The 12015-nt window shown below is 38.6% G+C and overlaps 1 protein-coding gene across 6 annotated transcripts in view; it reads left to right on the plus strand.

Moving 5' to 3' along the window:
• The window catches only part of TRPM6 (transient receptor potential cation channel subfamily M member 6), a 140169-nt gene that overhangs the window by 108941 nt on the left and 19213 nt on the right, over positions 1–12015 (plus strand). For 4 of the 6 annotated variants that reach the window (XM_061200335.1, XM_061200338.1, XM_061200334.1 and 1 more), the window contains exons 29-33: positions 2365–2456; positions 3783–3841; positions 5726–5751; positions 8401–8451; positions 10428–10493. The exons of 1 other annotated variant lie outside the window; for it this stretch is intronic. In XM_061200335.1, coding sequence (XP_061056318.1) covers positions 2365–2456; positions 3783–3841; positions 5726–5751; positions 8401–8451; positions 10428–10493 — 294 coding nt within the window. The remainder of the gene's footprint in view (positions 1–2364; positions 2457–3782; positions 3842–5725; positions 5752–8400; positions 8452–10427; positions 10494–12015) is intronic. One more of the 6 variants, XM_061200337.1, reaches the window with a different exon arrangement.

Genomic DNA, 12015 nt, shown 5'->3' on the forward strand with positions numbered 1-12015 from the left:
GATATATGTATGTGTTGAAAACGATTGCCACAATAAGTTAACATCCATCACATAGTTACAATTATTTTTTCTTGTGATGAGAACTTTTAAGATCTATTGTCTTAGCAACTTTCAAATATACAGTACAGTATTGTTAACTACAGTCACCATGCTGTACATTACCCCCCAGGTATTTATTTATTTTATAGCTGGAGTTTGTACCTTTTGACCATCTTCTCTCATCTCTCTCACCCTCCCATCCCCCAAATTATTTAAGTTCTTTCCAAAAAATTTCAAACTGAGAAAGATGGGAGTGGCAGGAGGGTTCTGGCAAAGAATCTCATTTAAAGCTGATGATCAGAAAGGAAGAGAAGATTTAGGGAGTTAGGCTGACTCCAGGCGCTTGGCTAATCAACTTGAACCACATTCTGGGTTGAGAATTTTATTTTTTAAAAACTTGTCTGAGTTAAGAATTAATTTTAAAAGAATTTTAAAAAAAATAAAATTTTGAGGGTGGGGAGGTGCCCTATCAGTTAGATCTTTCTTTTTTTTTTCTTTCTTTTTTTTTTTTAAAGAGGCATTCTCTCTCAGCTGAGATTTTAAAGCTGGTGGAAGGCAAGCTTGCCAGCCATGAGCCATCTTTTTTTTTTTTTTTTTAATTTTATTTATTTGTTTATTTATTTTTGGCTGTGTTGGGTCTTCGTTTCTGTGCGAGGGCTTTCTCTAGTTGCGGCAAGCAGCGGCCACTCTTCATCGCGGTGCGCGGGCCTCTCACTGTCGTGGCCTCTCTTGTTGCGGAGCACAGGCTCCAGACGCGCAGGCTCAGTAGTTGTGGCTCACGGGCCTAGTTGCTCCGCGGCATGTGGGATCTTCCCAGACCAGGGCTCGAACCTGTGTCCCCTGCAGTAGCAGGCAGATTCTCAACCACTGCGCCACCAGGGAAGCCCAGGTAGATCTTTCTAAAGACAAAAAGTAAAGCTCTGAGGAAATCAACTATGAAAAGGAAAGAATTAAAAAAAAAAAAAAGGGAAGCATAGTTTGTTTAATTTTAATTATAATACTGTGCTATCATTGAAATCATATTTATCATAATTTTATGATGTTACAAAAAGTATCATACATGAAATTTTTTGATTTTTTTTTCCAGTAGCTTTTTTGCATTTCCTGTATACTTTTTTTTTTTTTTCAGCATAAAACAGGAGGAAAAAAATTAAATGGTTATTTCTTACATTTAGCCAGGAACTCTTTTTTTTTTCCACATTTTTATTGGAGTATAATTGTTTTACAGTGTTGTGTTAGTTTCTGCTGTACAACAAAGTGAATCAGCTATATACATATATCCCCATATCCCCTCCCTCTTGAGCCTCTCTCCCACCCTCCCTATCCCACCCCTCTAGGTAGTCACAAAGTATCCAGTTGATCTGCCTGTGCTATTCAGCAGCTTCCCACTAGCCATCCATTTTACATTTGGTAGTGTACATATGTCAATGCTACTCTCTCACTTCATCCCAGCTTCCCCTTCCCCCGCTGTGTCCTCAAGTCTGTTCTCTACATCTGCATCTTTATTCCTGCCCTGCCACTAGGTTCATCAGTACCGTTTTTTTAGATTCCATATATATGCGTTAGTGTCAGTTTCGTTCCTTTTTACGGTGGAGTAATATTCCATTGTATATGTGTGCCACATCTTCTTCATCCATTCATCTGATGGACATTTAGGTTGCTTCCATGTCCTTAGCCAGGGACTCTTAATAAGTATTATTCTCAGAATTAATCCAGCCAAATATTTATTAAATTATTGGGCACCTGCTATGTGCCAGTGACTCTGTAAGTACCAGGTATAAAAAATAATAACAGTAATGATCCTTGTCAAGATTTTTTTAAGAAAAGGATAAAAATTAAAACTATTGGCTGGCATTCTTTTCTGTCTTTCTTTTGTTTTTGTTTTGTTTTCTTTTTTAAGTAGCCTACTGTAATGCCTGACGCAGTTGTTAAGGAAGAATTCCTAACAATTTGGACCTCAAATTTCATGTATTTTAAAATAAAGCATGGATGATAGGGTGCAGGGGAAGGTAAGTGTGCAAAATTTACTAAAGGTGTTTAATAGGAGGGCAGGTTATGGATAACTTAATTCTTTGATAGAGAAGTATAAATTATTATAAATATAAAGGTAACTATTGAAGAATAGAAATAGGGTATATAGCTTTCAACCACTTGAGTAAAGCTCAAAAAGGACAAAGGAATCGTGGTAAAACTTGCTAAAAAAGAAAGAAAACCCTATATTCCAATTTAGATGAATGCACGGTGTTCAGATCTTTTATTTGGAACTGTGATTCAAGTGTAACATGTTTTCACGTATTCTCTATTTTTTCCCTTCCTTTTAACAAGGTCTAGAATCTTACATATATCAGAAAATGAAAAGTAGAGAAACTGAACGGCATTCTATACAAGTCAGTGATTATGTAAGGCAGTCTCAAGAGGTAAAAACATTTTATTTGATATTTTAAAAGCTCAGTTTCTCACCCTTTGTCCCCACACTTTATTCTTTCCTTGTTGTTCGCCTTTATGCAATTTATCCACCCAGTAATTTATCCTGGGTATTTTTATCATGAAATAGAAAGAATTTAGGAATTTTTGAAACTGTTTTTGCATATATAAAAGTTGCCATGTGGAAGAAAAATAAGATATTTTCAATACACTTTTAAGAGGTAGAGCTAACATCAACATATAGACTCTACTGGGGGACAGATTTCAGCCTGATTTGAGAAGGAATTTTTAGCAGTTGGAGCTTTCCAAGGATGGAATGGTTTACTTCTTGAAGTAGTAAGTGCCTCACTTAGTGTGGTTAATTAAACAGGCTAAGCAAACATCTTTGCAGGTGTGTTGGAGGGGATTTGGACATTGCAGGGTAAAGGACTTTCAGTGTTTCTCTACCACTGATTTTGCAGTCTGTTTTTCTTACCATTTGCAAATATGTGCCTGTTTTATTGCCATCCACCATGAGGGAAGCGTGATCTAGTTAGACTAGCCCCCAAAATCTAATCTTGGTCTTGGTTTGAATATTACCTCTATGACCTTGGGAACTATATGAATGTATACTAACAACCTCAGATGTTCTTGTCAGAATGCAGTCTGTGAAAGTAAAATATAAGACTACTTGAAGGTAATTGGAGGCAGGGACCTGTCTGCCCTGTCAAATCCTGGCTCTGTCACTTCCTAGGTTTCAAAGCTATATACATCAATTAACCTGTGAGCTTCATTACCTGTATCTCTAAAATGGGGTTAATGCCATCCTTACGAGACTGATAGTGGATAACAAAAATAACACCAATGAAAATGCCTAGAGTAATGCTTGGAGTATAGAAATAGAATGAGGTATATTCAAGGTAACATTCTAAATAATCATCAACTGAAACAATAATCTGATGATAGGATATAATAATGTAATGGTCAATGTTTCCTGTCAACTTTGACCTTCTTTTCTTCTTTCATGTCATTAACTGATGTTGTATGTTCACTCTCATTTTTGTAAAAACTGTTATGTATTACATTTTCTCTTTGATGTCCCCATAAAAGTAATTCTTTCTGTTAAGGTCAGTCACCACATTGAGTTACTCATATATTGTGCTAACATTATGCATCTTGCTAGCTTGAGTCTTGCATGTTTAGTAAGAGAAATATTGAGCCTAGAGGAAGGGAAAAAAAGGACTATACCCTCCAAGGAGTGTGTTCTGCAAATGTATTACTGGAAGCCTGGGGTGGGAGAGAGTTGGGTGAACATGTAATGACCTTTCCCTTCTGCCCAGGATCTAAGCAAAAACTCTTTGTGGAATTCAGGGAGCACCAAGGTCAATAGGAACTCTCAGTGAGTATTTCTAAACGTCTGTCTTTAAGCATCTTTGGCTTTTATTTTTTTTAACTGGATTAGGAATAAAGGTTTAATTGGGTCAAAAAAGGAGGAAAAAAAAAAAAGTGTGTGTCCAATGACAGTATTTTTCTTGTGTTAGCAAGAATGAAAATTATTTATTCTCCTAGTTTTCCTGTTTCTGGCAACACAATCTCACCTTAGTGCCTTTAAAGAATATAATGATACATGTACTACTGTAGCAAATTAACCATGTGTCTTTTTTTTTTAATTTAATTTTATTTTTGGCTGCGTTGGGTCTTCGTTGCTGCACGCGGGCTTTCTCTAGTTGCGGCGAGCGAGGGCTACTCTTCGTTGTGGTGCATGGGCTTCTCATTGCGGTGGCTTCTCTTGTTGCGGAGCACGGGCTCTAGGCGCGTGGGCTTCAGTAGTGGTGGCTTGCAGGCTCTAGAGCGCAGGCTCAGTAGTTGTGGCGCACTGGCTTAGTTGCTCCATGGCATGTGGGATCTTCCCGGACCTGGGCTCGAACCTGTGTCCCCTGCATTGGCAGGAGGATTCTTAACCACTGCACCACCAGGAAAGTCCCTAACCATTTGTCTTTTTAGTGTCGAAAAAGCACACATGAAATAATGAGTATCATATATTTTCTGATAGATAAGAGTGAAATTTGCATTAAAAAGTAGGAATAAATTTGTCTTGACTGAAAATAAAAAGACTTAGAATGAAGACTAAATCATTTTTTTAGTTTTTTTTTTTCAAAATTTTCCTTTTAGTTTATAAGATGGATCTTTTTGGTTTCTCCTTAACATCCTAAGTGTTTGTCAAAACAGTAACAATTTGAGAAGGATTGAGACAGAGAGAAAGGAAGACAGGGCTAGAGAGAGGAGATAGAGAACTCACCTTTTTATAGACTTGAGGTTCCTCCTGGATTTTTATTTATTCAGAGAAAATTTGAAAGCCAACCAAGCAAAGATTATTCTGTTTGTAGTGTTTTATGGACTTTACCAGTTACGTCATCAAATTAACCATTCTTAGAGTTACAGGAGCAGAATTCAAAAGCATCTGTACTCTACAGAGGGCCCATTGATGCCAGGCAGGTGGAATATGGCGGTCAGTTTGCAGTCAGCTCTGTTTGAGATGGCCTTTTCTCTGGAGCTCTCAAGGCCTCTCTGTGCAAGCCTGCCTCTAGCCTTAATGTGCACATGAGTTTCTTCTCCCAAAGGTTCAGTAGTTTGTGCTCATGCAGAGTAGTGGGTTATTGCAGCATGAAATTAAACAATAATTGTAATTGTACTTGCTTCCCCAAGGACTTTAAATACTGGAGATATTCTTCGAATGTATTTATTCCGACTTGCCCATGGCCACTTGTGCACTTGAGCAGGGCATGTAACAATTTAAAGAGAGCTAATTTCAGCCTGTGAACATTTAGGGGCCATATGGGCTAATGAAACTGATTTGTTGGCTTGTCCAGAGATATTCACAGACTCATTTGTAGGCATCTGCTTTGCATAGTTCAGGAAGCCTTTAGTTTAATTGATCCAGAACAACACAAACACAGTTAAATCTTATATATGTTGTGTGATCACATAACTAATTGAAAACAAAAACCAACAACTGCTTTTCAGTTAGCTTAGGGCCTACTCAGTAAATTAATTACATGTATATCTGGTGCTCATTCTTCTATGAAAACAATTGTAGGGCTGTAAACTGTTTCTCTAAAGGTAGGGGTCAAATGTAACTGATACTCTTCCTTCAAAGTAATATATACACATGCATATACATATATACTTATAGATTATATTATTACTGTTTCACACACTTTTCCTTTCTTTGATCATTGAAAAATTTGAAGCATTATCTAAACAACTTTAATTTTTCAAACAGGTTGAGAAGTTCAAATGGAGTTAACAGTAAGTTTTTATATTTTTATTTTTTCATCTTATCAGTGGTGAGGTTTACTCTCCTGCTGTCTCAGACTTTTATAGTTCTTGAAATCCTATTTATGATTTTTGTTTACTATACAAAGTAGCAAGTTCGGTAGAAAAGTAGAAAGTTGAATGTCCTTCTCCAGATAAATCAGGAGTGATGTCTGGTTTAAAAATTTTTGTTACCTGTTTTTGACTGTGATTTTAGTTTTCTCTGTGAGTGAGGGTATAGCCACTGAGCTCATTTAGACTGTTCAACAACTCTTACTGTCATCGTTTAACACATTGCTATTTAAGAACCGTTCATAAGATTGTATGTGGATCTCCTTTCCTATATGTCTTCAGTGGGACTCCATGCCCCAAGTGGCTAAGTAGGACCAAGCCTACTTTGGTGAGACACCTCCCTGGTGAAGCCACTCTCATTAGCTACTTTCAAATTTCATCACAAACTGTACCTTTCCATCTTCCTGACCCCTTGATACAGATTGGGCACCTTCATCACTTATGTGAAACCTTCAGTGGCTTCCCATTACCTATAGGATGGGCTGCAAATCCCTTACTCTTTCTCAATGCTCTTGAGAGTCTGGCCCCAGTCCAAATTTCCAGGCTCATGAATGAGCCCTTTTATGCAATATTTCTTCCATGAAGAATGTGACCACCTACCTATTACCCTCTCTACGTGGTGTCTAGAAGGCATCTTCAAATGTGGAACAAGATGTTCCACCTCCCTTCTCTGCCATCTCAGGAAATGACAACTTTATCCTTCCCGTTGCTGAGGCCAAAGTCTTGCAATCGTACTTGACTCCCATTTTCTCACATCCCCACAGCCAACCCATCAGTAAGTCTTTCAAAATATATTGAGAAGCTGATCACTTTGCTACCCCCCACATATCACTTTTCACCTCTTCCCTGGATTACAGGATGGCCTCCAAACTGTTGCTCTATTTCCAGAGAGCAGCTGGAATAACACTTTTAAACTCAAAGTCATATTGAGTCACTCTTCTGTTCAAATGGTGTTCCAGCTCACTCTGTAAAAGCAAAGTCCAATCACCGTCTACAAGGCCCTATTGATCGGCTCCCCCTCCTTCAACTCTCCCCTCTCGTTTGCTCTCGGCACAGTCCACTCTGGCCACTCTCTCCTCCTTAACACAGCACGTATGGTCCTGCCTCAGGATGCTTGCACTTGCCATTACTTCTGCCTGGAATACTCTTCATTTATCCATATGACTCACCCCCTCTCTGCCTTCGGGTCTTTGCTCACATTTCACCTTATCAGAGAGGTGTTTCCTAACCAACCTATATAATATAGAATAGTAATCTCCCCATCTCCCACGCTTCCTAACTCTCTCAATATATATGTAATATACTATAATACTATATATTTACTTATTTACTTCCTATTTCCCTTTCCTACAATGTAGCCTTTACCTGTTTTCATTACTGCTCTTTCTCTCGAGGATAGACTAATACCTGGCACATCGTAGGTCAATAAATATATGCTGAATGAATGTGAATAAGATCTCACAGCTCCTTAAGTGGTGAAGCCAGGATTGAAACTTAGTTTTGTCAGACTCAGATGCCCATACTCTGTTTCACATTGTTTGTCTATGAAGATTCCCTAAGCCTCTATTTTACACCTCTATTATATTACTTAGCAAACTGTATTGTGATTATAGTTTACATGTATTTCATATTTGTTTTTCTCTAAGGTGGGAGCCACATCTTATTCACATCTCTCATGCCTAGCATGACCCTTAGTGGGAGCTAAGTACTTGTTTTTTTTTTTTAAATTATTGAATCGAACTTAGAAAGGAACAGTCTTTTTTGATGATCTTACCTTTTACCCAGCACCCCCAAAGGGAGGGAGCTTCTTCCCTTCCTTATCCAGCAACAAGAAGCCAGAGACATCTGTGGAATTGGGCTCATTATGCTGCTTCCTCTACAAGGTATCAAGTAGTTCCCACCATGAGACTAAAGTTCTCGACTTTAATTTTGATTTTATGAAATGGCAAAATTGTTGCAAAGGATTTCTCTTGAGCTTTGTAATTTAGGACTTGAGCAAATAGAAGAGATCCAGTTAAACTTGCAAGAGGTGTTCCCAACACACAGTCCGTCTGTAACCAAACAAATCCCTTGCTGTCACATTCTCTGCCTCCTTCTTTGTTTCTCTTATATTCCTCTTAATGTGTTTTCATCATTTTGTTGTCGTTTTAAGTCAGTGAAGTAGTGTGCTAATAACTTGGTATTAATAATGTCTTTATGTGGGTACTGCATCTTGGTAGGGAGCTCAGAGAATTGTGCTTCTGGGATGTCGTGCAACGTGATGGGCAGCCGAGTGCCTTCTGCAACACAGAGGTGTAATTGGTTCAAAGGAAATACATCTTTGAGGCTAATATTACCTGTCTTTCTTCAATTCCCTATATAAATATGTTTGGAGACATTGCATTGATGATTGGAAGCTGTCAGGATACCATGCACAATAATGTGGTTAAAGGATATTAGGCAATCTTTTTCGAAAACCGAGAAGCCATTCTGATTAACCCGTTCAATAATAACTTTGAAGGCAATATATTCATAAGCATGCATTTATCTCCAGCCAAGTAATTAAAATGCCAATCTTCTCTGTAATTTCAGAAATCTCAACCGCCTTAAAAAGCCCTCAAGAGTCTCACCATCATTATTCAGGTAGGATGCCTGTGTACATAGACATGTCAATGGAGCTAAATGTCTGTGATTCTGCATTTGGAAACAGAAACACTGGTGAATTTGTGGTGTTGATACGGCTCCAACTTGGAAAGTTGTTGTTTACTCTGATGAGAGAACATTCAGATTTCTTAACTTGGGAAAACAAGTTTTTAGGATTTAAGAGAATTTGGATTAAAAAAAAAATGTGTGTATTGGTAAGTTCCAAACTGTAAAGAGGAAAGATGACCTTGAGATCTGAAAATTCCTTACAAGCTCAAAAGCCAGAGATCTTTGTATTTTGGACTGGGGAGGAGACAGGCCTGAGGCTAGTCCTCTGAGGAAGGGTTTTGCACCCTCACTGGGCCCTCAGTGAGGGTAACCACTGAATGAATGCCAACCCCACAGGGTAAATTCAACAAAGACACCTTAAGGGATGTTATTAAACAAGATGTCAAGGGTCTTGACTCTCTTAAGCAACATCGCTTCACAGTGATTCAGTTGTCTTTCTTTCAAAGTGGGAATAATTGTACTTGCCCTTCCTGAGGAAAAATCTGCCAAAGGGCTAGTTGAGAATAAAGAGGGAAACACTTTGAAATGCAAAGCAGTATAACAACCAACTGGACTCGTGCCATTGGGTGGTCTTTTGGGCATCGTTGCTCTCAGTATTGGATTAGATAATACATGGGCAAGCTTTTTGTATAATCTGAAGCTCAGTACAAGAGTACAAGTGTATTGGTGTGATAATTTTCGTTATTATTATATCAAGGTCATGTGCTCAGGGTCCAGTAATAGGCTACCTTTTCCTGAATTCTCCTCTGTAGTGAATAGTGTTTCTGTGGATTTCAGACTCCACATTCCAGGCTCTTGTAACTGGGTCTTTCAGCTCAGCAGTAATCCGTTATTTTGACTCCAGCTGTCAACTGAAGAAAGTATCTGGTGAGGAACACTGTAACTCACATCGACTCTGATTTGTTAAGATACAGCTCTTAACAGGAAAATGCAGATCACTTGCTTCTAATTAAAACTGGTCTTCAGCTCTCTCTGGGAAAAGAAGATGAACTCTGCAAAATCAACAGTAGATGTCCCCACAGTCCGCTGTGCATTAGATTTGATCTGGAAAAGAACAACCAGAAAGACCACAGATTAAAATGCTCTTTAAAAGCAAGTTCCACATCTGAATGGATTAGTATGGTATTTGGTATTCAGGAGAGTGGAGGTAATAGCGCTACCTCAGAACATATTATATAATCTCATATAATCTATTCCTAAGACTGGGATATCCTTCCTGTTTAAGGCATAGTTTATTTTAAATACTGTATTATAGATAATATTTTTTTTAAGATTTTTTTTAAATTTATTTATTTATTTTTGGCTGTGTTGGGTCTTCGTTTCTGTGCGAGGGCTTTCTCTAGTTGCGGCGAGGGGGGGGCCACCCTTCATCGCGGTGCGCGGGCCTCTCACTGTCGCGGCCTCTCTTGTTGCGGAATACAGGCTCCAGACGCGCAGGCTCAGTAGTTGTGGCTCACGGGCCTAGTTGCTCCACGGCATGTGGGATCTTCCCAGACCAGGGCTCGAACCCATGTCCCCTGCATTGGCAGGCAGATTCTCAACCACTGCGCCACCACGGAAGCCCCAAGATTTTTTTTTTTTTTGATGTGGACCATTTTTAAAGTCTTTATTGAATTTGTTACAATATTGCTTCTGTTTTATGTTTTGGTTTTTTGGCCCCGAGGCATGTGGGGTCTTAGTTCCCCCACCAGGGATTGAACCTGCACCCCCTGCATTGAAAGGCAAAGTCTTAACCACTGGACTGCCAGGGAAGTCCCTATAGATAATATTTTTGATAAAAGAAAAAATAAAGGGTCTTTGAAATAAAATATTTTAGCATTATATGAGTATATTGATGTGGGGGAGGCTTTCTGTAACTTCAGCCCACTGATGCATACTTAAACTAGTAAATCTGCTTTTGTTTGCAGCCATTGAAAGGAACAATTTAATGAGGCTTTCTCAGACCATACCATTTACACCAATCCAACTGTTTGGTGAGTGCCATTTCTACCTTCTTGAGGTTGTGCCAGGGCAAAGGCATAACATCTGAGTGAATCATAGGAGAAACCATTTTGCATAATTTTAGCTGCAAATTTTCTTTTGCCCATGGTTGCAGTTTAGTGATATTAACTTCCTAAAATGGAAAGTCTTGTTAACTGCCCGGCTGGTATCTAGAGTCAAAATCTGATATACTATGGGGATGGGACCTATAATGAGCAGCAGTTGGGGAAAAAGCAATAACGTTGCACCTGGCATTCACTGATTTAAGGCTGGAAGTAAGTAGAAAAGAAAAGAACCAACCCACCATGCGTAATAAATACAGAAGAAAGCATTAAACGTCAATACAGTAGAAGCTAATAGACATCTAAAGAGAAATGCTTTGTATATCACTTTTTATTTGTTTGTTTTGTTTTTGTTTGTTTTGTTTCATATAAACTAATTGCTCTTAACTCAGAGAGCAAATGTAATTTTTAAAGGCTGGAATAGTAAGGAAAAACAAGCTCGCAACAGCCAAGGCTACCGGCGTTTCTCTGTCCTGCCAATTGACAAAATAACACGGGTAGCCACACTGTCCTAGATCTTGCTTCTCCTCAAACCCTTCACATGGGGACAGATGAGGTGGCTTCTGATCATCATTGCAAATGCCTTCTCCTTCCACTTGGCTCCATAGCTGGTTTTACAACTTGGTAGCTCTGTTTCAGATCCTCTAGGTAATTAGAACTCTAAAGTGGCATTTATCTGGGCACTAAGAATACATATTTCAAAACATGTTACTGAGCATTAACTAGGTATGTTCTTTGGTAAGCAATTAAATGCAAGAGTGAGCGAATAGATTCTTTTCTTGGTAAACCAGTACAGTGTTTATAAGAAAAGCCATTTGAAGCTGAGGTGTAAGGAGAAAATTAAATACAGGCTGGACAGAAGTTGTATAGAATATGTCACTTCTGTTAGGAAGCATTGCCCAATATATTAGGTGGAGTCTAGGTTGAATAAGAATAGCTCCCTGTTCAACAGCCTAAAAGTGGAAGCTGTAGCGCAGTTAAAGAACATTTGTGTGTAAAATCTTTGAAGTGGAATTGGGTTTGTCTCCGAGGGTCTACTTCACATTAGCCAGGTTAACATATCTAATCTTTACAACAACCCAATGAAGAGAATGTTATTTTCACTTCCATTTTACTGATGAGGAAAGTGAGGCTTTAAGTAACTTGTCCAAAGGCACAAAGGAAGGAGGGAAAGGCTCTGGGGTATGACTTTGGTTCTAACTTTAACTGGGTTAAAACATGCGTTCTCAGTGGGGTAATATCACCCCCAAGAGAGCAAAAACATCTTTTTATTTTTATGTGTAAAGCACATACACACACAGTACATAAACATAAACAGTACATCTTTGGTATTACAATGTCAGGGAAGGGGCAATTAGGAAAAAAAGTCTAAAACAGCTCCTAAGGGGGATGATAATAAACACAGGGTTAAATATCTCTTTAAAAGTATGCTAACACATATATATGGAATCTA

The sequence above is a fragment of the Eubalaena glacialis genome, chromosome 9, assembly GCF_028564815.1.
Source record: "Eubalaena glacialis isolate mEubGla1 chromosome 9, mEubGla1.1.hap2.+ XY, whole genome shotgun sequence".
In the NCBI taxonomy this organism is placed as follows: Eukaryota; Metazoa; Chordata; class Mammalia; order Artiodactyla; family Balaenidae; genus Eubalaena; species Eubalaena glacialis.